General features: G+C 43.7%; 1 protein-coding gene across 1 annotated transcript in view; it reads left to right on the forward strand.

The window, feature by feature from the left end:
* Positions 1-27,584, forward strand: part of LOC115465828 (poly(U)-specific endoribonuclease-D-like) — a 77,132-nt gene that overhangs the window by 24,743 nt on the left and 24,805 nt on the right. The window contains exons 2-4 of the mRNA XM_030196584.1: positions 4,675-4,827; positions 16,074-16,224; positions 26,414-26,616. Of these exons, the coding sequence (XP_030052444.1) occupies positions 4,761-4,827; positions 16,074-16,224; positions 26,414-26,616 (421 nt within the window). The 5' untranslated portion in view covers positions 4,675-4,760. The remainder of the gene's footprint in view (positions 1-4,674; positions 4,828-16,073; positions 16,225-26,413; positions 26,617-27,584) is intronic.

Consider the following 27,584-nt stretch of genomic DNA (forward strand, 5'->3'; position numbering starts at 1 on the left):
GCACCCCTCTAACCCGGGATAGCAGTGTCGCGTTCGTGAGTCCTTGTGCCCAGGCGGAGCACAGAGGCGAAGACTTGAACCTGCGCTCTGTTGGGCAGCCAAGCAACCCCGAGGCTTCACCTGTGACGACCGCCGTCCCCGAGTGTTGAGCCCCCAGGTGCAGGCAGCCGACAGGACTTCCGGATGCAGGCAGAGGTCAGACGGCCGCAGGCAGCAGGCAGGGAGAAATCTGGGTTCTGGAAGTGGTCAGGTCAGGCAGCAGGCAAAGAGTAATCCGGGTCCAGGCGGTAGTCAGGTCAGGCAGCAGGCAGAGAATAATCCAGGTTCAGGCAGTTGTCAGGTCTGGCAGCTAGCAGAGAGTAGTTAGGGTTCAGGCAGTTGTCAGGTCAGGCAGCAAGCAAAGAGTAGTCAGGGTTCGAGCAGTAGTCAGGTCAGACAGCAGGCAAAGAGTAATCTGGATTTGGGCAGTTGTCAGGTCCGGTAGCTAGCAGAGAGTAGTCAGGGTTCAGGCAGTTGTCAGGTCAGGCAGCAAACAGAGAGTAGTCAGGGTTCAGGCAGAAGTCAGGTCAGGTAGCAGGCAAAGAGTAATCTGGGTTCAGGCAGTGGTCAGGTCAGGCAGCAAGCAGAGAGCAGTCAGGGTTCAGGCAGTAGTCAGGAACGAGAAGGTAACAGCTTAAGAATAGGTATGCACCAATAATCATCCACCGAAGTAGAAGCCGAAGCAAAGGCATGGAGAAAAGCTGCTCCTTAATTAGCCCCCACCATCAGGGAGACAAAGATCAGCTGGCAACGGAAGTCTCCCATTCGCCAGTCAGCCGAGGAAGAAGGAGGAGCCTGACCGCAGGGCTCCAATCCAGTGGAGCAGGAGGCGGGGCACAGAGTCTGGGGATTCCCCAGGGAGGCAAGCCACGCTGCCAACCATCCCCCCGGATGAGGCTGACCGAGGGACTCCTGGCGCCGCAAACCCCTTCCTGAACGGAGCAGGCTAGGAGGATGTCCCGGAGTGCTGGACCAGCTAAGATTGCCGGCGCACCGCGTTGTGGGTGGCAGACCGGAACTCCCGGAGCGCCTGGCCTGCCAAGATGGCCGGCACTCCATGGTGTGGGAGCGTCCCTCACCGAGGTGAAGAGTGTGACAAGCAGGACCTTCATTAAAATGTAGCCTTTTGTTTTTCCATATATTGTCCCATCCTCCTATATTTCTAAAATCTTCTTGGTAACATCAGGATTTGAGCCACTAATTGATCTTTTCTGTATTATATAATCTTTCCTCTCCCTTTGCATAGGCAGGTAGTACTTCAGAAAAAGCTACTGTCTGTACCAAAGTCCTTAGCTTCTCACTCAGCTTCTGGAAAGCTCTCTGTGCTATAAGTGTACTATTTTTGGCCAGGTCATTTGTTCCAAGTGAATTGCAACATCAGCTTTTGGACCCTCTCTTTCTCTTCTCTGATCACACTCGGTATTTATTTTGTATCCCTACTAGCTGAAGAACCTGGAAGTCATTTCACGTTCTTGGGACCCATCGAGCATGTCCCCAAGTCAATGCCTCTGATAACGGAGTCCCCTAGCAGCAAGACCTTACTGTTTGTTGAGTTCCCCAAGCATAGCAGAGAGCTGTACACAGATGGGACAAACACTACGCCTCCACATGGTTCACCTTAGGAGTAAGGCACTAGTTAGTGCATTGAATGATTAGTTGGAATGAGTTAGAACAACTATACTATGGTAATGAATACCAGTCAGCAAGATTACCTGATTGTCGCTTGATTGAAGGTGTATTGGGAGGACTACATAGGAAGTGCAAGCTATGGGGTGGGTGGGTGAGAGGTAGGGTGGAAAAAAATTTGAAGTGAAAAAAAAACCTGCTCAAAAAAATTCAACAGAAAAAGGTAATAAGCTATATATTTGAATTTCACATTAAAGACCCCTCCAGAGCAACTATGAATTAGATTATAAAAACAAACTGGTAGAATGCCTTACTGTTAAATGTGAGATCATTAGATTGTTTTAAATATTTTAGGAAAAAAAACCTATCTCTTCCAGCTTTTCAGTATGATTTTAATTGTTAACTCTGTAATAATTTTAGACTACTTTGGTGTTTGCCCAGGTTTTTCTTTTTACTGTAAACCGTATGGAACTCCTGTATGTTTTTGTGGGGTATAAGTACCTACTGTAAGTATGTCTGTATGTATGTAAAATAGAGAAGTTAGAAATTCTAAACTAAGAGCCACAAATTATCAGCAGCATGCTAAGAAACAATCAGGGCCGTGCCTAGGGTCTCTGGCGCCCCCCTGCAGACTATAAATTGGCGTGCGCCCCCCCCCCCCGGACCTGCCTGGCTCCAAGGCGCGTGGAAGAGCTGGGTGGTGCCAAAGAGCCGAGCGCTGCTCCCCCAAGCTGCCGTCTGGGGTGCGATGGATGAAATGGCTGGGTTTGGCCTGCAAAGGAGGCTCTGAGCATACTTCTCAGTCAGCCTGAGTCTCCTCCGCTCCATCCCCGAGTCCCCGGTGCTTTAAATTTAGCTTGCTCCGCCTCCGATGTCTGCGCAGCATCAGTGAAAGCGCTGCCTGTCTGACCACCAGCCTTCCCTTCACTCATTCGTTCCCTCTGTGTCCCGCCCTCAAGGAAATGATGTCAGAAGAAGGCGGGACACAGAGGGAACGAACGAGCGAAGGGAAGGCTGGTGGAGAGACATCAGACAGGCAGTGCTTTCACTAACGCTGTGCAGATGTCGGAGGTGGAGCAAGGTAAATTTAAAGCGCAGGGGAATCGGGGATGGAGCAGAGAAGTAAGGTTTTTTGTTTTTTAATACAACTCGACGGTGCAGCGCCCTTGAAGGCAGACGCCCCTCCGTGGCGCTTACCCCGCTTACCTTATTGGCACGGCCCTGGAAACAATGGTATTGTAAAGGGACCAGACACTAGGAAAAAGTAACAAACAGTTTTCTTGTTAGAGAGAGAGTGTAAGTTTTCTTTTTTTTTTTATTCAGTCAGCAAACAGCAATTAATTAAAACAACATATATGCCAGAGCAATATAGGTAGAAATAGGTAGCAGGAATACTTAAAGCAAGCCACAGTCAAGAAGTGAAATATGCAGATAGAAGCAAGAGAAACTTCTTAGCCTGGAGATCCCTTCTGCAGAATGCTCAGCTTCCTTGAGAGAGAAATGTCATTGACATGTAGAGTGGCATTTTAGAAAGACCATCCAAATTGCAATTGAGGATGTCCAGGCTGGGACATCTCAAGTTCCACTAATATTTTAGAGCAGGATCTGCCACTGTAGAGCCTGCTCTAAAGTACATGGAGAAATGGATGTTTATTTACCAAAAATGTGATGAACATTCCTTTTAGAAAAATAAACATTCAAAATATCAACAGGTCAAAATGGACACATAAACATTAATATTGAGGAATAGCAACATAAACATTTATCTTAGCCATTTTAGAAACATAAACATGTAATTTTCCTGAAGCTGTCACATGGGCCAATATCCCTTGCCAGTTTGGCTTTTGGTGGGGAACATCAAACACTGGGGGATTAATCCCTGTAGTGGAGCATTGCTCAGTAAGAGCACTGTTCTGAAACCTAGACACCCTAGACCAGGGGTAGGCAACTCTGGTCCTCGAGAGCCACAGGCAGGTCAGGTTTTCAGGATATCCACAATGAATATGCATGAGATAAATTTGCATACCATGGAAGCAGTGCTTGCAAATCTATCTCCTGCATATTCATTGTGGATATCCTGAAAACCTGACCTGCCTGCGGCTCTCGAGGACCAGAGTTGCCTACCCCTGCCCTAGACCAATCCTTCCCAAGTCCAGTCCTGGCGTACCCCTTGCCAGTCAGATTTTCAGCGCATCCACAAATGAATATGCATGAAAAAGATTTGCATATAATGGAGGCAGTGTATGCAAATCAAAGTTCATGCATGTTCATTGTGGATATCCCAAAAACCTGACTGGCAAGGGATACTGCAGGACTGGACTTGGGAAACACTGTCCTAGACTATCAAGGGTAAATCCTAACATCGATGTGTTAGGACATAGATGCTCATTCCCCTTCTGAAATAGGGAATGAACATTCATTTTCTTTAGTTCCACCCTAGCCTTGCCTAAAACATGCCCAGACCTTGTCCCCTTGCAATTTGCACATTCGTAGATGTGGATATCCTGACTTTAAATGTTTAAGTATCAGTTTATGTAAATGGTATTTCTACAATAAGTACTGTACTGTCTGACAGTAAATGTACAAGTGCTTTTAAGTATTGGCCTATATGGTGTTTTATTTTTATATACTTGGGGCTTGATTCACTCTAAGATCTCTTTCTCCCCACTGTTCTGCATCTAAACAAAAATAAAACATGTCTTTTATCATAGTGAGTACATGATGATGTTTATGGCTCCATGACCTTTAGCAATTTTATCACTCTTTAGAGAATAAATCCTCAAGTGTCAATGGCAGAGCTGGGATTTGAACTCATACGTGTTCAGGTTCACAATGCCTTGCTCTAGCCCCTGTAGCTCACTCTCCTTAAATGCCCCTCATGATTAGATAAACTTTCCTGAATCTTGCTCCACCTCTGACCAGCAACAGATGTTATTGATGTTTTTTTTTATCGTGAAACATAAGTAAACATTCCTCTTTTCAGTGTAATCTGATTTATTGCTTCACCAGACTTAATTGCAACAATTTGTAGCAGATTATTTAAACAGCGGTGCAGCAGAATTTCCAGGGCACAGACGGACTGTAACAGACTCAACATGCAGCACTGGATCCTGTTTGCTTTCTTGCCATATTTGATCCATGGAGCTCACGTCCGAGCCCCCGGTAAGAACATTTTTCTGTTGTAACCAAAAGATGTTAAGACTCACAGGGAGAATCTTTTTTTTACTATTATTATTTGCCAGTTTTTTTCAGGACAAGCTGATCTACCCTAGTTTCATTTTACCTCATTCTGGGCACAGACTTCTAGCCTTGTTTGTTAAGGAAATAAGCGCAAATTCAGTTGTAAGAAGGGTCATTTTCAACATAACTTCCATGGGTAAAACTGGGGTTCTTTTACTAAGCTGCAGTAAAAGGGAGCCTGCGCTAACATCAGTGCGTGTTTTTGATGCGCACTGAGGCCCCCTTTTACCTCAGGCTGCCCATTTTTAACAAAAAGAAATGGCCATGCGATGAGTGAATCACTTACCGCACTGCCATTTCAGTGGGGAGCCCTTACCACCACCCACTGAGATGGCATTAGGGGCTCCCGCACTAACTCAGCGGTAACTGGGCAGCGTACGGTTCCAGTACCACAAAAGTCAAAAAAATTCCTGTAGCATATGCTGGGGGCGGGGAACTACTGCTGGGCTCCTGTGGTAGCCTGGCGGTAGTTCGAGATTGGCGTGCAGCAAGCCCCTTGCCTCGCACCAACCCTTTGGTAAAAGGGCCCCACAGTGAATTACCCACAGAAATGGGCTTTTATAAAATATTGCACCTATCTGCAGGTAAATCTATGCAAAGAGGAGCAAATTCTGTAAGTGGGCGTCTCCTTTTACAACACCAGTCGATAAGAGTCTATTCTGTGTCATCACCTCTGTGCCTCGAATGCTATTATAGAAATACTAAATGGGGGAGTCCTGATCCTTCCATCCAGCATCTCCCTCTCTCTCCTCTTCCTTCCATCCAGTGTCTCTCTACCCTTTTCCATTCAGCATTTCTCCTCTCTCCTCATCCTTCTAGTGTCTCCTCTCTTTCTCTCTGCATCCTTCCATCCAGCATCTCCCTTCTTTTCCTTCCTACTCTTCCATCCTGTGTCTTCCCTCGTTCTCTCCCCCTCTTTTTCTTTGCATACTTCCACCCAGCATCTTTTCTCTTTCTCTCCCTAACCTTCCATCTCTGCCCTCATTCTCACCCTACCCATTCATCCAGCATCTTCCCTCTTTCTCTCTCTCCCTCCTTCCATCCGGCACCTTCCCTCTTTCTCTACCTCTCTTCTATCTAGCACCCCCCCCTCTTCTATCATTTTTTTCTCCACTCTCTCCATTCAGCATCTCCTACTTCTATCTTGACGCCCCCCCCCCTTCCACCTGGTATGATCTGTTTCCTGGCCACTGCTGCTTCTCCTGATGAGCAACAGTGGATTCAGCAAAACAACAAATAGCAATTGCAGGACCCTAGCCTTCAGACATGTGCTGTTAGCTCTGCCAGTCCTCTGCTCCAGAACGGGAAGTTGATGTCAGTGGGAGCAGAGGACCAACAGCACATGCCTGAAGGTTGTGGCTCCGCACTTGCTTTCTGTTGTTTTGCTGCTGCTCATAGGGAGAAGCAGCAGCAGCGGTACGGTGGTGGCAGAGTGTCTCATCGGGAGAATTTCCCGCTTTGGCAGAAGTGCGGAACATGGCCCGCTGAATGCGGGAGGCTTGGCAGGTCTGGATGCCAGGGGGAGCAAACCTTTTGTAAAATAGGTGCCGGTGTGAGGCTGAAGGGCTGAGCCATATTAGGCACTTTTTTCATTCAAAATCTGTTTAGGGGAGCAGCTGCGCCCCTTGTGCCCCTCCTAGCTACGCCCCTGCTTACTTCCTTCTGAGCTTAGTTTTCCTTCCATTCGTGTTTCGTGGGTGGCGAAGGAGGGAAACCGGCAGCAGCTCGCATGGAGCTATGACCCCATGTGCGGCTTCATTGTGTTTGCACCCAGGTCGGGGAGGCACAATTCAGTGAGTGAGCAGCAGGGAAGGGAAGCTAAGCTCAAGATTCTTTCAGGGGCTGGGGAGGCTTAACCTATGGTGCATAGGCACCATTTTCTTTGAAAATCTATTTGGGGGAGCAGCTGCTCCCCCTGCCCTCCACCAAGCTACGCCTCTGCCCTCAGCATGGGCCCTAAAGTAACTGACTAGGTTAGAAACTGGTTGAGTGGAAAGTGAAAAAGGGAAGTGATAAATGGAGTTTACTCTGAGGACAAGGATATTACCATGGTGTGCCACAAGGATCAGTTCTTGATCTGTTTCTTTTTAATATTTTTGCAAGTGATGTTGCTGGATGGTGTGGATAACATGAAGAGGGCAGCAGATTCACCATCTGCACTAGCATGTAGTTGTGTTCTGTCTGCACTAAATGGTGAACTAAGCACCACTTAGTGCAGACAGAACACGACCACTAAGCACATAGGGCCGCCGAGAGACTGGGCCAGGCCCGGGACAAGGCCGCCCCCCCCCCCCCACCCGAGGTCGCCGGGTCCCCCCTCCACCCGCCAGCGGGCCCTCTCTCCACCCCTGGGGCCTCTGCACAGACCTTAAGCGCCTCACCTTCGAAAGCGCAGCAAGCAGCGGCAGACCACTCCTTCCTTCCGTGTCCCGCCCTCGCGGGTTACGTCAGGTGAGGGCGGGACACGGAAGGAAGGAGTGGTCTGCCGCTGTTTGCTGTGCTTTCGAAGGTGAGGCGCTTAAATTCAATGCCAGGGAGCAACGGAGGGCGGGCGGGCCGGACTGTGGCGGCGGCGCCGGGCCCTCCCACGGAGGCCCGGGCCCGGGGAATTTTGTCCCTCCTGACCCCCCTCTCGGCGGCCCTGAGCCCAGAGCTTCTTGATGGTGCAGATAACACAGAGGGCAGCCCCTGAGAAACATCAGTGCTGAGATATCTGCATGTCTCCAGCTCCTTAAATGGAACCTCTGAGCAGGACTTGACATCGGACCTGTTCGAGTGTGATGAAGATGACAGAACCCTCAAGAAGGTTTGCACCAACTTGGAGAACTCCTGATGTTGTTCCTTTATGGCTGGACTCTAAAAGTAACCACAAACCAACCAAAGATGAATAAACTCACAATAAAATTGTCAACACAAAATCCAAAAAAGGTGAGTATAACAACCAAAGTCACTAAAATAAAATATAAAGTGACATCACACGGTCTCGCACAGAGGGAGGAAAAGACTTCAGCGGCTTTATCACCATAACATTAGTAAACCAAAACTATGCAAAAAAACTCCCAATAACTGTAATAAATTGATGTGCAAAAAAAGAATCAAATGCACAAAATCAATAGTGCCCAGTTGTGTGATGCTCAAAAGCAATAATGCTGAGGTTTGCAAAATATTAAACAGTGCTCAAGGCCTAGCTGCTATGGGGCCACAGGGGCCTAGCCCTGGACCCCCCTGCCAGCGACCCTCTCAACCCCTCCTCCCGCCGCCAACCCGCCGCCTGCTACCTTTGCTGGCGGGGTACCCCAACCCCCGCCAGCCAAAGTCTTCTTCCTTCATTTGGTTTCTGACTCTGACGTCCTGCACGTACAACGTTCAGGACATCAGAAACAGAACGAAGCCCTGCAGATTGCAAGGCTTCGTTCTGTTTCTGTGAGTCTGACGTCGTGCACGTCTTGGCTGATAAACTACTTTTGCTAAGCTGACGCTAAAAAGGCTATGGGGGGATGTCCTTGAGACAGCCTAGTTTAGGGCGAAACATGCATGTAACTTGAACCCCTGGTCCGGCAAGATTGAAGATTGATTATAAGATAAGTTTTGTAAAAATTTAAAACTGAATGAAAATAAGAGTAATTCATATATTGAGAGATGAACCAGTGAAGAGGCTGATGTTTGATAGATCGCTAAAACTTTGAAATGGTTGGCGATCAACATCACTGAGGTTCATGGGAAAAACGGAGATGTGAGCTAAGTGTAAAATGTAAAGAAATTTTTTTCTTGTTAAGAATGCTCATCTAAGTACCAAGTAAATGTTTACTGGATATCTAAAATTTATTTTTGTGCCTAAAGTTAGGCACGAGTCCTGGGCATCAGCGCTATTCTATAAACTGCACCTAACTTTAAGCACGGCTTATAGAATAGTGTTTATTTCAGCACCATATATACAGTAGAATTCACCCCTAACTGGCTTTTGCACTACGTTAATTGTTATGTTTAAAATATCTTTATTGAAACACAGATATAAAACAACAACTGTGATAACAATCAAATGTACTTTTGGGGGAAAAAACCATTGCTTCCCTGAGCCAAATCAACAAATTAAAGAGTAGTAAATCACCTGGACCGGATGGCATACATCCAAGGGTACTCAAAGAACTCAAGCATGAGATTACTGACCTGCTGTTAGTAATATGTAACCTGTCATTAAAATCATCCATAGTATCTGAAGATTGGAGGGTAGCCAATGTGATGCTGATTTTTAAAAAGGGTTCCAGGGTGATCCTGGAAATTGTAGACCAGTAAGTCTGACATCAGTGCTGGGCAAAATAGTGGAAACTATTGTAAAGAATAAAATTACGGAACATGTGGAGGCGTATTTTCGAAGCACTTAGACTTACAAATTTACATATTAACCTATGGAATTTTGTAAGTCTAAATACTTTGAAAATAAGATCCATAGACAAACATGGTTTAATGGCAAAGAGTCAGCATGGGTTCAGCCAAGGGAAGTCTTGCCCCACCAATTTGCTTCATTTCTTTGAAGGCGTGAATAAACATGTAGATACAGGTGAGCCAATTGATGTAGTGTATCTAGATTTTCAGAAAGCTTTTGATAAAGTTCCTTAAGAGAGACTCCTGAGAAAATTAAAGAATCATGGGACAGGAGGCAATATTCTGGTGTGATTAGGAATTGGTTATTGGACAGAAAACAGAGGGTAGGACTAAATGGTCATTTCTCTCAGTGGAGGAGGATGAACAGTGGAGTGCCGCAGGGATCAGTACTGGGACTGGTGCTATTTAACATATTTATAAATTATATGAAAATCGGAACAAAGAGTGAGGTGATTAAATTTGCAGATGACACAAAACTATTCAAGGTTGTTAAAACATGTGCGGACTGTGAAATATTGCAGGAAGACCTTAGGAAATTGGAAGATGGAGCATCCAAATGGCAGTTGAAATTTAATGTGGACAAATGCAAGGTGATGCACATTGGAAAGAATAATTTGAATCATCGTTACCTGATGCTAGGGTCCACCTTGGGGGTCAGCACCCAAGAAAAAGATCTAGGTGTCATTGTAAATACGCTGAAATCTTCTGCTCAATATGCGGCGGCATTCAAAAAAGCAAGCAGGATGCTAGGAATTATTAGGAAAGGGATGGTGAATAAGACCGAAAATACTATAATGCCTCTGTATCGTTCCATGGTACAACCTCACCTTGAGTATTACATTCAGTTCTGGTTGCCATATCTCAAAAAAGATATAGTGGAATTAGAAAAGATTCAAAGAATAACAACTAAAATGATAAAGGGGATGGAACTCCTCTTATATGAGGAAATGCTAAAGAGGTTAGGGCTCTTCAGCTTGGAAAAGAGATGGATTGAGGTCTACAAAATCCTGAGTAGTGTAAAATGAGTAGAAGTAAATAGATTTTTTACTCATTCCAAAGTACAAAGACTAGGGGACACTCAAGGAAGTTACATGGAAATACTTTAAAAGCAAATAGGAGAAAATATTTTTTCACTCAACTTGGAGAAGAGACGGCTGAGGGGAGATATGATAGAAGTGTATAAAATAATGAGTGGAATGGATCGGGTGGATGTGAAGCGACTGTTCACGCTATCCAAAAATACTAGGACTAGAGGGCATGAGTTGAAGCTACAGTGTGGTAAATTTAAAACGAATCGGAGAAAATTTTTCTTCACCCAATGTGTAATTAGACTCTGGAATTCGTTGCCGGAGAACGTGGTACGGGCGGTTAGCTTGACGGAGTTTAAAAAGGGGTTAGATAGATTCCTAAAGGACAAGTCCATAGACCGCTATTAAATGGACTTGGAAAAATTCCGCATTTTAGGTATAACTTGTCTGGAATGTTTTTACATTTGGGGAGCGTGCCAGGTGCCCTTGACCTGGATTGGCCACTGTCGGTGACAGGATGCTGGGCTAGATGGACCTTTGGTCTTTCCCAGTATGGCACTACTTATGTACTTATGTACTTATGACTAGAGGGCATGAGTTGAAGCTACAGTGTGGTAAATTTAAAACGAATCGGAGAAAATTTTTCTTCACCCAACGTGTAATTAGACTCTGGAATTCGTTGCCGGAGAACGTGGTACGGGCGGTTAGCTTGACGGAGTTTAAAAAGGGGTTAGATAGATTCCGAAAGGACAAGTCCATAGACCGCTATTAAATGGACTTGGAAAAATTCCGCATTTTTAGGTATAACTTGTCTGGAATGTTTTTACGTTTGGGGAGCGTGCCAGGTGCCCTTGACCTGGATTGGCCACTGTCGGTGACAGGATGCTGGGCTAGATGGACCTTTGGTCTTTCCCAGTATGGCACTACTTATGTACTTATAACGAATAGTTAATCTGTGGAACTCTTTGCCGGAGGATGTAGTAACGGTTAGTGGTTAGCGTATCTGGGTTTTAAAAAAGTTTGGACAAATTCCTGGAGGAAAAGTCCATAGTTTGCTATTGAGACAGACTTGGGGAAGCAACTGCTTGCCCTGGGATTGGTAGCATGGAATGTTGACATGATCTGGGTTTCTGCCAGCACTACATTAATTGTTAGTGTGGCTGTGTGCTAACAGCACAGGAAAATTCCCAATGTGTGGAGAGTAATCCTATAAAGGGTGCTTATTTTTAAGCACCAAGAGCTGCCAATTTCCAGCCTATTCAATAAAGTAAAGTACCTTCTTTTCTTTATGGAAAACTAGCATAAACGGTCAAATATATTTGAGGTGCAATCACTTCTTCCAGCCTTGGACTGATGTCAACTCTGTCTCCTTGACTGTTAAAGAGCACATATACATTATAGAATTCTGTATTGTACGCATGTAAATGTGAGCCCTTCCTATGCTCTGCCCAAGCTTTACCCATGTGGACACCCACCTGTAAAGTATGTGCCGTCACATCTAGGCATGTTTTTACAGAATAGTTTTTTCACCAGAAAATAGTCATTTTATGCACATTTGTGTATACATATCCACATATATGACTAGAATGCCAGCATTTACACATGTCCTTGCCATCTAAATCTAGGACATTTCTTAGAGAATTCCCTCTGAGAGGGTACATTCTATAACAGGGTGTGCTAACGAGAACAAGGGTGGGCCCGAAACCCAAATAATACAGAGCCACACAGCAGTTGCAGGTGAAAGAAAATACTGTTTATTATAAGTATCAGGTAGGGTTCCTGTTCCATTCACAGGTAGAGGAGAGAACATAAACACAAAAATGTTCCTTAGATGTAACTAGGGTTACCATATTTGCCGTAACAAAAAAGAGGACAAAAAATAAAATGCAGCCCCACCCTCTGCCAATTTTGAAGAGGAGGAGGCAGCAAGTGAGTTCGTGGCAGCACTGGGCAGGAAAGAGTAGGGTTCTTTCCTGCCCTGAAGACTTGGCCACTAGACCACCAGGTCATGATGATATGTGAGGGGAGGAGGGCACCCCCGAGGCCCGCCCACCTGCCTGCCTGCAAACCCGGACAAACGGGCAGGCTGGATAAACCCGCCGGGACACCCTGCCATGCCTCCAAAGAGGACATCTCTGGGGAAACCCGGACATATGGTAACCCTAGATATAACAAGGTTCTCCAGTGACCTGCTCCTGCAGGGCTACAGAATACATTACTGTCTCTTAACATAACTGTACACTTTACTTATCTCTGGCATGGTTCCCCAGAATTACCAGTATAGTTTCTAGCAGTTACTTGGGTCAAAATCCAAAGTTGCACGGTTCCAAGTTGAACTTGTCTTACCTGACTGAATCAGCTGCAGTTCACACAAAGGTAGTGGAGACAAATGCAGTTGGGCGTTGCTGTTCACCTCTGGGCCTCCTTAACCTAGCTGTGCCCCAGGCTTTTATACTTCCTGGACCATGCCCTCCTGGCTCCACCCTTCCCGTGTCACTTCCCTCTTGGGCGGGACTATGGGTTTTAAGGTACCTCTGACATTGTGAGGGAGTGTCCTATAGACTCCCTCAAACAGGGCACCTACTTTCCTTTATAGAATACTAGTGTAACAGGTAAAATACGCAACTACGTAGGCGTGAGCACTTATGCCAGCCATAGAGTTGGTGTAAATTCTCACACCTAAGCGCTGGAGATATGCACATAACTTATAGTATTCTGTAAGTTACACATGTAAGTGTGAGCCCTGCCCATGCTCCTCCCAGATTCCCCTATGTACCTGTAAAATACCCATTATATAAGATATGTACGTATTTTCAGACTAGTAGTGCTTATGATGAAATTTTCTCATGTATACAGTTATGTACACACATACACACATATATGCCATTATTCAAAACATTTACCTACATAATTGGTGCTTAAATAGTGCCCCCATTTTATAGAATTACCCCTAAGAAGGCATATATATAATTGACGGCTACAAATTAGGTGCCCAAATTATGAGAGATGTGAGTCTATTCTATGAGCTCTTATGTGACTCCTATCCTGGTAAGTGCTGGTCACTTTGGCCAGCCATGGATTTTCGTGGCATTTTCCAGATAAAGCTGCTGAAAATTAACACTGACTAGCCCAGTGCAATCCAGATAATTTTATCAAAACAAGCGTGCATAGCGTGACTGAGAAGAGAAGGGCAGGCAATGTGGCGAAACCAGTGCAGGACAAATGCTTCAGCTGGCGGGGGTTAGGGACCCCCGCCAGCCAAGGTATGATGATACGGCAGTGGTGGCAGCAGCGGGGGGTGCGGTGGAGAGGTGGGCCAAAATATGCCCCCCCCCCCACTTTGGGCTCTGCCCCCCACCTCCATCAAGGACTGGCTACACCACTGCCCAGCGCTAAGAGCTATTCTATAAAAAGAGCACAACTTTGAGTGCCGTTTATAGAATAGTGCTTACCTCTTAATTCTATAAAAGTTGCCAACATTTGCATGCACAGTTTAATTTAACAATGAGCCAATTAGTGACAATAATTGGCTTTTAACAAACAATTCTTGGCACTAATTAGATTTAATTGGAACAACCCCTCCTAAATATTATGCACAAGTACCAAGGGGCACAGAATGAGAGGGCCATGGGTGGAACGGGGGCATTCCTAGCATTTACACACATTATTATAGATTACGGGGGACATGTGTCTAATTTAGGCATGTACATTTGCATCAAGTTTCAGTTAGTGCAAATGGCCGCATCCAGGGCTGGTCTTGGGCAAGGGCAAGAAGGACGGTCACACAGGGCCTCGTGCTCCCTCTGCCCTGGAACAGGTTACTTCCTCTTCCGGGGCAGAGGGAGCATGGAACGAACGAAGCCAACAGGTGCGTGGCACCCCCCCCCCCCCCAGCGGCGTGCACCCGGGGCGGACCACCCCCACCGCCCCCCCCCCCCCCTTGGTACACCACTGAGAGACACAAACCAAATCAAATGTAAAAATAAAATGCTCAGACTACAAAAGTATTTTAAAAGTATTTATTTTTTAATTTATCAGTTTGAACATGTCGGCTTTGGAAAATATGCATCTCTGATATTTTGTATTTCCATTTCTGTTTCTCCTAACTCAGGTTTTACTGGTCTAACATTATATGATGTATTTTACTTTCTGTTAATATATTTTGAACATGTTCATGCTTTTCTAATTGTTACGTAACCCACATTGAACCTGAGTTCTACTCGGGCTAATGCGGGATATAAATGGCATAAATAAATAAAGGTGGGCTATTTTCAAATAGTATTGCTGTATATACAGAGTCTGACTCCTTGTGTTTTCCAGTTCAGATTTTTGCCTTTGTATCTCTATTACTGGTCTGTGATTCCTTGTTTCATATTTGTTGATAGTCTATCTGTGTTTCGCATGTGTGAGCAAGGTGTGTTATTCTGCTAGGCTAGCATGTAGTTTCCGTATAGAGATCTGTAGTAGTCTCATTTAGGGGGTTTTCTCACTAGATAGTGTATTGGGTTTTAGGGTATTGTATAATATTTACAGTGCTGCCTTTTCACAGATAAGGTTGTTTCTCTTTCAAATTTATTGAAGGTTTACTACCCCGCCCATTGCAAGTATATCTAGGTAGCTTACATACTAAAAAAGAAAAAGAGGCAACTAGAGATGGGGGGACTAGACTTGACACAAAAGGAAAGGGGGTTGAACTACAATATTGCTAAGATAGCAGGGGTAGTTACAAGAGGAGGGGAAGAGCGGTTATCCAGGTTCACCTCTGAGGGGGGAGAGGCCTTAACTGTAGATGTCAGGTGACAAATAACTGTTTTCTTATCTCACCACATGGAGAGCTGTCACGAGATGCCTAGTCACCTGCCTGGGCTACCCCCCATGGCCACTTAGAGGGTCTATGCCCAGCACAGCTCAGGTCCGCCTGCACCTGCCGCTTGTGCTCTACACTAGCACCCTCCTCCCACTGACTGGGTCCCAACTGCCTCTGGGTGAGTCTCCCGCTCTCAAATTATCCCCAGTGATTTCTAGGTTACTGGGGGCCCACAGTTCTCAGAAAGCACTCACAGACCCAACACACAAATCACCAGGATTCTTAGTCAATCCAGACAAACAGAGGCAATAAATTAAAAATGTTTATTGTCATGAAAAATTAGAACAATGAACAGAAAAGGTGCAATCAGCAAAACAATAACAGGTAACTGAAATATAGATCAATTATAAAACTAAACATTTGCTTACTATCTAAATAGTACCTGAGGAGATCAGGGCATATAGCTGCTCACAGGTTATCAAATATAACTGTTCACAGGGGCTCAGCAAAGAGATCCTTCTCTCTTTTCTCCCTGGCTAAGATGGAAGAAAAAGCCAGTACATCCTAGCTAAATTTTGAGCTCCTGGGCCAATCAGAGCCCAGACCAACAAATTTTTAAAAAATAGCTGGCCACATCACTGCAGGTTATCTCTTATCTGTGTTAACTAAAGAAGGAACAGTCTGTAACAGCTGTAAATATAAACATGCACCACCTGCTGGCCAAACTACAGAAATACACTTCAAGAAATAATTCAGTTTTACAGGCTTAAAAAACCCCACTGTTTTGTCACGAGAGCTGAAGAACTGAGCACGGAATGGATCCCAGGCCATCTGCATGACAGTGTATAGCACTTCCACTGAGCCACTCTCTTATAGCCCTTAGTCCAAAGAATCAAACTAGTATAGTCAAGTTAAATTATTTGTAATATTCTGAATCTGTTCTCCTCCAGCTCCTGTTTCAGACAGTGAAGTCCAAGAAATCTCTGAGGCGATCTATGCGGCAGATGTGAACAGGGCAGTCAGTGAGGACATTGTCCTCAACCTCCAGCATCAGATCCCCAGTTCCCAGATCAAGGAGGGGCAGGACTATGCCAACCAGAGGTAAGGCATGGTAACAACAGAATGCACCCTGCAGACTTCTTCATTAAAGTGTCAAACTTCCCTCCCCCTCACTTCCCAGCTCTACAGAGAGAATGCCACCCATCATGTACTGGGCAATATTTCAAACCTGCACATGTTTCAGTAGTAATGTGCGTCCTGTGTGAAGGAGTCATAGCTTATGGTTCCACTTTTTGTAAGGATGTGATATATTTTATTAGACTAACAAACGTTATTCAGAAATGATGATAGCTGAGAGATTTGAAACAACATAGGTCTTGTCTTCGGATGTCATTATTGCAGGTTCTTACATTGGTGACCCAGTTGGATTTTTAGGATGCCCACAATGTATATGCATGAGATCAGTCTGTATATGCTACATTTCCAGGGTATGCAAACTGATTTCACACATCTTCATTGTAGATCTCCTGAAAACCTGACTGAGTCTGGGTTTCCAAACATAGGTTTGAGAAGCCTGCAGTGAAACTGATTTTCTCCAGGACTGATAATGGCTACTAGAACCCCAGACTTTGTTTCCTTGTAACTTATTTTTAAAGTTCTTTTTAAAAAATATCCTTTATATATGTCACAATAACTCAGGTGCACAGACTTCCAATTCTGTGTCAATTAACAAATGTTCTGATAAGCACTATAACCTGTGTTGGGACCTCTGACTGCTGTTAACTGCCTGGCACCACTCAAGCCATCTCATATTGTTAAGCATGTGTGGCTGTGAGATCCCATCAGACTAAGGGGAGTCCAACTTGAGAAGTTTGGAGTGGTGCTAGGCAGTTAGGCAGCAGTCGGAGGCTCCCACACAGGTTTGTGGGAACACTGCTGCTAAGTGTTTCTGTAGTAAATTGTTTTAAGATTTGTCCCTGAAGTTCATCAGCATGCCTGTGTTTCTAAGAGAAATGACCTTACATCAGTGCCACTGACTCCCATACTCTTATCTAATATGACCCCATTTTAACACTTGAAACATGATCCCTAATGAAGATGAAAACAACATTGCAGGCCCTCACTCCACTCCCCATCTTTGTCTACTTCCTCTTTCCCTCCCTCTCCCCAACTTACTCAAACCATGAAGGTAGCGACAGAAGAGTCAGCACAAGATCTTGTATGTCCATGTGCACTCATAGACGCCAGTAGTCCACATGGGTTGTCAGTCGAATAGGAAGCACAGGGGGCAGGGCCTGTGACTATGAAAGTTCACTGACTGGTATAACTGCCTCTATAGAGTGTAGGTCACAGTGGTAGCTCAGAGGAGGGGGGGCCTGGTCTTGTTTTTATGGCCTCCACTATTGATGATGTGATCCCAGTTAGATTCCTGACCCACACTTTGGGACTTACTGCCTTAGATGGATACGCATAGAAGTTCTACTTGGCTATGATATCATCAGTGACATCATACACAAACACATGCACACTGCGGTGGTATTTCTTATAGATCACCTAAAGTTAAGCACCAAGATGAGGCATGCTAAGCATGAATTATATAATGGCAGTTGTGCTATTATAGAATACTAGTGTAAATCTAACTTTAGGAACGAGTACTTACGCTAGCTCAATGGCTGCTGTCAATGCTTGCACCTAATTGTAGGCAGTTAGGCACATAAAAGCAAGTCTTCTATAACCCGTGCATGTAACTGTCTGATAAACCCATGACCTGCCCATGCCCCTCCCAGGTCCATGTCCTGACCACCCATGTCCTTCCCAGGTCCACACCCCCAACCCACCCATGCCCCTCCCATGTCCATGCCTCTGACCTGCCCATGTCCCTCCTGGGTCCATGCCCCTCCCAAGTCCACACCCTGACCCAAGCATGTCCCTCCCAGGACCACACCCCTGACCCACCCAGGTCCTTACCAGGTCCATGTCACAGACCCACCCATGCCCCTCTCAAGTCCATTCCCTGACCTACCCTTGCCCCTCCTAGATCCATGATGTAACCTGTTTGCCCCTCCCAGGTCCACACCCTGACCTACCCATGCCCCTCCCAGGCCCATGCCTTGACCCGACCATGCCCCTCCTAGGTCCATGCCCCCTTGAAATTGCACGTTCTGGAATGAGAGCACACAACTTATAGAGTACTAAGGATAGTTACATGCATAACTGCTAATTGATGCCAATTAGCACAAATTAAGGCCAATTATAGCCTATTATTGCTCTAACATCAATTATTTATTTATTTATTTGTTTGTTTATTTATTTGGCACATTTCAGCTCAATATACATTGTTACCATGCGTAGCTAACCTTTTCTATGTTGAACGTGAAAATTTGTGAACTAGTTGCAAATGTGGGGGCACAGCTTTCTAGAATTAGGGTGGTATGGCCCAATCATTTATCAGTGTGTGATGTCATTACTGATACATTTTATAAACATGGCTGCTTTTCGCTGAGATGAGAGGTTGCAGGGAAGCTTCTTAAAGAAAATTGCTTAAAAATTACCCAGGCAATATTCAAAATGATTTAACTGACCAGAAACAGCCACTGACCAGTTAAATTGCTTGTTTGGGGCTATCCACTATTTTCAGCAGCACTTAACCGGCTATCAATGCTGATAATTACCAGTTAACACAAGTGAAAGCTGGCTAGTCAGGGGGTGTTCCAGGGTTGGAGTTGGCACTTAACTGGTTAAGTACCAAAATTCAGCACTTAACCAGCTAGAGTAACCGCATAAATGGGGCCACATAAAACACAGTCCTACCTTTATGTGGCAATCCATGGCCAATTAATTTCTGAATATCAACTTAATCAGCCATGTGATAACTCCGAATAAACCAGATATTCAGGGCTGAAGCCTGGAAATAACCCGGCATTGAATATCCAGGAATATTAAGAATACTACTACTACTACTTATCATTTCTATAGTGCTACTAGAAGTACGCAGCGCTGTACACTTGAACATGAAGAAACAGTCCCTGCTTGACGGAGCTTACAATCTAATTAGGACAGACAAAGAGGACAAACAAGAGATAAGGCAATATTAAAGTGAGGATGATAACATAAGGGTTCTGAACAAGTGAATAAGGGTTAGGAGTTAAAAGCAGCATCAAAAAGGTGAGCTTTTAGCTTAGATTTTAAGACAGCCAGCGATGGAGCGTGACGTACCCGCTCAGGAAGTCTATTCCAGGCATATGGTGCAGCAAGATAAACGGAACGGAGTCTGGAGTTAGGGGTGGAGGAGAAGGGTGCAGATAAGAGAGATTTACCCAGTGAATGGAGTTCACGGGGCGAATGTAGGGAGAGATGAGAGTAGATGAAAAAAGATTGGTGAAGGGGATGGGGAGGAGAAGAGAAGGGATATGCTGCTCATGGATGTTTACTTTTTTGGAAATGTACATCTTTTCTAACTTCGCATTTAGCAGCATACAGAAGAAAATGCATTTCTGTTTCTTTTACCAGTATTTTTACTGCTTATAGAATCTGGCTTTCTTGGGGGGGGGGGGTCAGAGCAGCGGGGGCGGAGCAGGGTGCATGGCGGGGTGGGGTTATGGCAGGGCAGCATTTTATTTTTTGTGGAGTGCATGAAAGAGGAACTGAAAACTGCAAAAAATAAAAGCATGTCTGTATTTGCTGTGAAGACTCCGGGTGCTGAGTGTCTCAGCTGGACTCTGGAGCCAGGCCTGGACCTATGGATGAGTAGTTGGAACCATATTAAAGAAGCTAGAAGTGTTATGAGAGAAGGGAGTGATTGTGATTGTTGCTAAGGAGAAAGAGAGCCTGTGAGAAGAACAAACTGTCTTGCTTTAATTATTTTCCGTATAACTAGAAGAACTTCCTGTGTTAAACCACTTGCAGTACTTCTCAACAAAACTCAATGTTCTTATAGGAAAAAGGACCTCAGCTACATGTTACAATTGTCCCAACTTCTGTGTGACTTACTTTCGTATCATGAGCAAACCTTCAATCATTGGTCCAAAAAACCTATTCAATTATATTTTATTCTTCTTGAAAAACATATATATTTACTTTTTCTTTGTTTTCAAAAAACAATTTAATTCCTTAATCTATAATCTTCTTTCTGAAACTTTCATTTTACATATTAACACATTCATTGCAGCTTAAACTGTACAATGCAACTTATCTTGAAAAAGGTCCTTTTTCATCATAATACAACTTTGCTTAAAGAAGGTCCTGACAGGCATCCATTTCGCCTGATTGGCTTCATCAGAAGATCTCCAATACTATTCTACAAAAGAAAAAACATAAGTTGAGTTTCTTCAGAGTTAAAAAAACTACTTCATCAGACAGTTTACAATCTACTCACTGCGGAAACAACTTCCCTTTCATGTTGCATTGTTGTTGTGGCTGACAGCAAAGAATAAAATCAATTGGTGTTCAGAGTTTAAATAAATGCCAGCATCCAAAGACGAATCAGCCTGCACTGACATTACTTCACCACTAGATTGGACAACACCTCACTGATGTCATCTGCACTGCACGTCATGTTGCCATAGTTACTTCAAAACTCCCAAAAAGCAAATCCAATTTACAGATGTATTTAAACCCATCAGCTCTAATGAATTGAATTTGTGGATCCAACATTGTTCTATTTGTAACAGTCTCCGGTCACTGTCCCTGCCTGTGCTGTGAGGTGGCATATGATCTACTGCAATGCACTTGAAGGAATCAAAGCCGTGTTTAGCCTGTATGCAATGATTAACTAAAGGTGCTCCTGGTTTTGAGCTACGTATACATGATCTATGTTCCTAGAAATCTTCCCCACGTAGATCATGTTACACTGACAATGTAGAACATAAACCACAAACTCAGTGTTACAATCAGTCACATATCGTAGTCGATAACATTTCTTATCTATAGGATTAATGAAAACATCAGATTCCAAGGTTATTGAACAAGTATTACAGGAACCACAAATTCTTTGACATTTTTACCATGTGAGAATGCTATCCTAAAATGTTGCTGTGTAAACACCAGGTGAGATTTTAAAATGTCTAATGGGTCCTTTTACTAAGCCGCGTAAGCATCTATGTGTGTCCAACGTGCGCCAAAATGGAGTTACCACCCAACTACCGCATGGCTCTTGCGGTAATTTCATTTTTGGTGCAGGTCTGAAAAATATTTTTTATTTTCGGGTGCGCGTAACAGGCACGCGCCAAGTGGCATTTGGCATGCGTAGATCATTACCGCCCGGTTACCACGTGAGTTTTTACCAGTAGGTCAATGGCTGGCGGTAAGGTCTCAGACCCAAAATGGACACGCAGCAATTTTCATTTTGCCACATGTCCATTTTCTGCAAAAAAATTTTAAAAGGCTTCTTTTCAGGCGCACTAAAAAATGGATTGGTGTACGTCCAAAACCCGCGCCTACACTACCGCAAGCCATTTTTCAGCGTGCCTTCATAAAAGGACCTCTAAGTTTGTTTGGACTATACTAGCCACCTCTTCCCCTCCCTTTGTGAAACATAATACACAGACATTGCTTTGGATCTCCACTGAATCTTCATCATTTTTCTTACTATGTAATAACAAATCTCTATTGTTACATTTTGCCCATTTATATGCTTTCTTTTTAAAACCTTCTTTGGATGGTGTCTGTCAGACAAATCTCGATATAATCGCTGTGCATAAGTACATAAGTAATGCCTCACTGGGAAAAGACCAAGGGTCCATCGAGCCCAGCATCCTGTCCACGACAGCGGCCAATCCAGGCCAAGGGCACCTGGCAAGTTTCCCAAACGTACAAACATTCTATACATGTTATTCCCGGAATTGTGGATTTTTCCTAAGTCCATTTAGTAGCGGCTTATGGACTTGTCCTTTAGGAAACCGTCTAACCCCTTTTTAAACTCTGCCAAGCTAACCGCCTTCACCACGTTCTCCGGCAATGAATTCCAGAGTTTAATTACACGTTGGGTGAAGAAACATTTTCTCCGATTTGTTTTAAATTTACTACACTGTAGTTTCATCGCATGCCCCCTAGTCCTAGTATTTTTGGAAAGCGTGAACAGACGCTTCACATCCACCTGTTCCACTCCACTCATTATTTTATATACCTCTATCATGTCTCCCCTCAGCCGTCTCTTCTCCAAGCTGAAAAGCCCTAGCCTCCTTAGTCTTTCTTCATAGGGAAGTCGTCCCATCCCCGTGTCTTTCAAAGTCATTTTGCTCAGAACATATACGTTTAAACCTCAAAAATTGAAAGTACAGAAGACTCTCCTTCAACTTTTTCGGATGACGGCTTTTAAATTCCAAAAAAATGTGTTCCTATCTGTAGACTTTGTAAATACTGAAGTTGTCAAAGCCTCCTTGCTGCTTCATACTTCTATGTCCAAGAAATGGATCATTTTTCTTGAATAGTTACTTGTGAATTTTAGTTCTTGAATACATTGATTAAGCCATCATACAAAATTACCAAAATTCTTCTTCTGTACCCTGGTATAATATAAATATGTCATCAATAAAATCTTTGCCAAACTATAATCTGGCTTTTATATGGAGAAGTGCTGATCCACTCTTCTTCAAATCGACACATATATAAATTGGTTATAGTTGGAGCAAAAGTTGTTACCATTGCTACTCCTACTGTCTGAAGGTACAATTTGTCCTGGAACATGAAATAGTTGTTGCACAAAGCTAATTCTGCTTGTTATAATCAAAATTCCATTAGTATTTCATGAGGTCTCAGACACTCATCAAAATATTTTGTAATTACTTCCAGAGCTTCCTTTTGAGGAATGGACATAATCAAAGACTTTATGTCCACGGTTGCTATCAAATACTGTCCTTATGTACATTGAACTATTATGTTCAAAAAATGTATAGTATCCTTGATAAAAGACGAAATACGGGGTACAAAGATTTTCAAAAATCACATCCACAAAGGTGGCCAAAGATTCTAATAATAAACCTTTCAAAGAAATAATAGGTCTACTTGGTGGTTTTCTGTAATTGTTTATGTATTTTGGGCAAAGCATATAGCACTGGTACGATCAGAAATGGCATATTCAAATATCTTACCTCTCTTTTAGTTAGAAATCCTTCTTGTAACCCTTCTCATGTTAATTTATTTATTTTTGAATGTAAGCCTTCAGTTAGATTGTCACCAAGGAGACGGTATGAAACACCATCATTAAGTTGAGATGTTACTTCACTGATATATGCTGTCCTATCTTGCACTACTACTGCTCCCCCCTTGTCTGCCTTTTTAATTACTATTTGGGGATTATTTTTCAAATTGTTCAGAGCAGTTCTTTCCTTTCTAGAAAGATTGTCCCAGTACTGTTTCCCGCTTGTCTTCAATAATTTCTGTGCATCACGTAAAACAGTTTCTCTGAATAGTTTCACCACAGAGTCTACTGGAATCGGTGGCATCCAATTGGATTTTGGACACACTCTTGATCTGTCTACAGATTCATCTCGACCCACAAAATAAATGCGTAATTGTAACAACCATATAAATAAAATCAGCTCAGAACTTGACCAAACTCCTTGATTGTGTTCAGGGAGCGGTAATTTCTGTTGGGTTTAGCTCCCCCAATAATTTTGAAAAGTTGGTTCCTATGATCCCTGCATCCTCCCAGTGAGCAAAAGTTTTATTATCCTGGCCGAGTTCAACTGCTCTACATTCGCTTTAGTATTTTTATTTTTTGCTTATCCTAATCCTAAAGGGATAAGATTTATTTTATATTCAATTCATTATTATTTTATCAGGCAGCAATCCATTGGAATAAATTATCTTCTTTCTTATGATGTACTGTGAATTATAATCAGTTTGGGGTAGATCTGAAGACTTTCTATTTCAGAAATTTCTTCTGAATCATTAAAATATTTTTAATTTTAGATCATTGTATTATATAATATACGGTTTATGTAATTAGTATTTTTGTTGATTGTAATTCTTGGTTTGATAAACCATCTTCTTGATTGTAATCCTCATAGAACTTTTTTTGAGGCTTTGCAGAATATAAGAATAAGCTGTTATGTTATGTTGGGTGAATTTCTTCAAAAAGGCAGTAAGTTAAATCCTAATAAATATGCAAGAATCAGAAGCCCTAACTATAGACAAGGTATGCTGTCCACTTATATTGTTCTTTTGCAGTTCCACTGGAGACCTAAGAATATCCATCTTTAAAACAATGTCACTGATTCTTCATATCCTGTACCTAATTGGCTTTATCAACTGTGAAGTCATAAATGGCATCTATCAATGGAAAGATCTGAACATAAACAATGGCATCTATCTCATGGAAACTTCATATACTGTTTTACATAATTTTGTATGAAACCACATTTCTCAGCGTGGTTTCCCCAATGGGTGAGAGAAATCAATAAAGAATAAGAATTATAAAACTTTGAAAGGAACGGAAACATCCATAATTGATACTGAATGGCTAATTCACTTGTTAAACAGACATCTCAGCCTCCACAATGTATGGCAAGTTCACTCTGAAGTTGCTGATGAGAAAATTATTTAAGTAACTCCTCTACAGTTCTGCATCTCTCCGGAGAGCAGCCATCTTGGCAAGAAAGGCTTAAATGATGTCACATTCAGACAGTGGCGTCACGAGGGCAGCTGACACCCGGGGCGGGTCGCCACTGCGCACCCCCCCCCCCCGAGTGCAGTGCGACGCACCCTCCCCCCTCTGTAGCGCAACACCCCCCCGCCCCGCCCGCGAGAACATACCTGGAAGGCGGTGAGGGGCGGGTGGGAGGGCCAATCCGCCGAGAGCACGCCGCTGGGGGGGTGTCGGCACCTCGCTGGTTCCTTGCTCTCTCTGCCCCGGAACAGGAAGTAACCTGTTCTGGGGCAGAGAGAGCAAGGAACCAGCGAGGTGCCGACACCCCCCAGCGGCGTGCACCCGGGGCGGACCGCCCCACCGCCCCCCCCTTCCTACGCCACTGCATTCAGAGACCAATGGGATTCAAGAGTGTAGATATGTCAGCATCAATGGTGATATCCCAGGGGAAGTTGCTTACAAATTTTAAAGTAGAACTGAAAAAATATATAGTTATTGTAAAGGGGGGTCCGCTTCCTCCTCTTGGGTGGAGCCAGCAAGCCTGCAGGGTTCCCAGGGTTCCAGGACAGAATGCTGCTGATACTGGGACTCAGGGCCAAAGTATTTTATTATCAAGGCAATTTCATACCAAAAATCATAATATATTCTTCAAAACAAAAGGTACAGCCCTCAATATAGTCTTCAAAAGAAAAAAAGGTACAATCCAGGTCCCAAAATCCCTCAGCAAACGCTCAGCTCCTCAAGACCTCAGGTCTTCTATTAGGACATTAGCTTTCCCTTCCCCCTCCTTCAAAAGGGTTTAGTAAGAGTTCAGCACACTTCCAATATAGCACAACAGTTCAGAACAAATCTTCATGGACTGCCGTTGCATGTCAAACCAATACCACAAATCACCTACCTTTTCACAGCACAGACAGAACCCTGTAAGGGACAGGGTTGGCAGTTTCTCCCACCTCTCAGCACCACGCCCGGTGTGGCCTCCTCCACTGCCTTCAAGTGCTGGGCAGGGCAACCTTTGAATTCTCCCACTCCATGGTAGCTAGCTCCTCTCCCTTAGGCAGCTCTAGTAGCAGGCTACTTCCTTCCTCCACATGCTCCATGTAATCTCTCTCTCCATTTGTCTCTCCTCTCTCCTGGTGACTGAGAGTCTCCAGGAAATCTGCTCTACCCTTCTCACAGCTGGGGTGAATTCTATACTGATGGCTAAGCCAGAGAAACTGAGCTTCATCCTTCCCTCTCCCTCTAGTGGGGAAGGGAGTAACAGACTCACCCTGCCTTGAGCCATTGCTCCCCCTGCTGGGGCTGGGACTACTCTCTTCTCTCACTCTTGCAAGGACTTCTGGGACCCGTAGTTCTGGGCTCAACTGCTTCACTGGGGAATCTCTGGGGCTTGCCTTGTCACACTATCAGTGTTATGCAGGGTCAACACATGATCGTGTTAGACAAGCTTGGTGTAATGAAGCATGTGCTAAATGGTAGAGGGCTTTTGTGTCAGAGGAATGTCCCAGGATCTTCTGAATTGAATGAGGAGGGACACATGCCAAAATACTGAATTGGGGGAGTAGGAGTGAAGAGAGATGAGAATGTGATTGAGGACTTAGCTAAAAAAAAAACAGATCGCTCATGCTCTGATCATCCCTTTTTTACTTTGTTCTTTTTTTCTCTTTCTTGTGTTCTTTTTCCTGGTTTTCATTCTCGTTGTAGACTTTTCAGCTACGTTAATGAGGAAAAGCTCTTCTCTAAGCCTACTTTCGCCAGGCTGAGAGATTTGTTGAATAACTATGACCGCATGGCTGGGATTGCTGAGATCGTGACCAGTGACGAAGATCAGGAAATAAATGCTTTTCTGGATGAAATCTTCAAAACTCAAGTTATTGACAAGCTGTGCTACTTCTTCTTGTCCAAAGGTACATATCAAAATACATTGCACAAAGACACACTACTCAATAGGACATTATCAGAGAGCACATCACTTTTATCGATGTAGGATGATGGGACAGCACATAACAGTCTAAGCCAGATCATTCTTACTAACATAAGAGGGTCTGACAACACATCCTCAGAATAAGCCATGAAGCACTTTAAAATTCATAATCTTGTAATATGTAGTAAGTTAGTGATTCTCAACTCAGTCCTCATGGCACACCCATGATTTTCAGTGTATCTACAACATGATAGCGTAGGGCCCAATACTCATAAAAAAGCTGAGCCCTTAAATTTATGTTTCTATATCTGTGGCCTATTTTCATCCAGACTTAGGAGTCTAGGTTTTCAGATAATATTCATCTTAATTTAGGAGCTTAAAAGTTATGCTTATAAATTTAAGCTTCAACAATAATGGCTGTATGTTATTCCCAACTCTAGTGAAGATACCATATCATATCATATATTTGGTATACCTGAGTCCAAACTGTTATTCCACCCTTGAAATCTATTATAGATTATAGAAAGACCTCAACAGTGCAACTCAAAGCTTACAGTTTTAGCTTCAAGAATCAAGCACTCAATTCATCATCGGTCTTATTTTCATCTTAACTATTTTAAACGGCAAAATTGCATGTATTCAAGGTGAAATTTTTTTTATTTATGCCTGCCATTCATTTGCCTTGAGTTATGAGCACAATATATGAGCCTAGTGCAGAAAATCAGTGCTAAGCTCCTAACATTTTTCTTCCTCCCTAAATCTACTCCAGTTACCTCCCACTTTCTGAGCTAGACTTCTTAAAAAAAAAAGTCCATAAGCCATTGTTAAGATAGGCTTTGGAACATCTGCTGCTTATTTCTAGGATAAGCAGTATAAACTCTTTTTACTGTTCTGGGATCTTGCCAGGTACATGTGACCTGGATTGGCCATTATTGGAAACAGGATACTGGG

The sequence above is a fragment of the Microcaecilia unicolor genome, chromosome 3 (genome assembly GCF_901765095.1).
Source record: "Microcaecilia unicolor chromosome 3, aMicUni1.1, whole genome shotgun sequence".
NCBI lineage: Eukaryota > Metazoa > Chordata > Amphibia > Gymnophiona > Siphonopidae > Microcaecilia > Microcaecilia unicolor.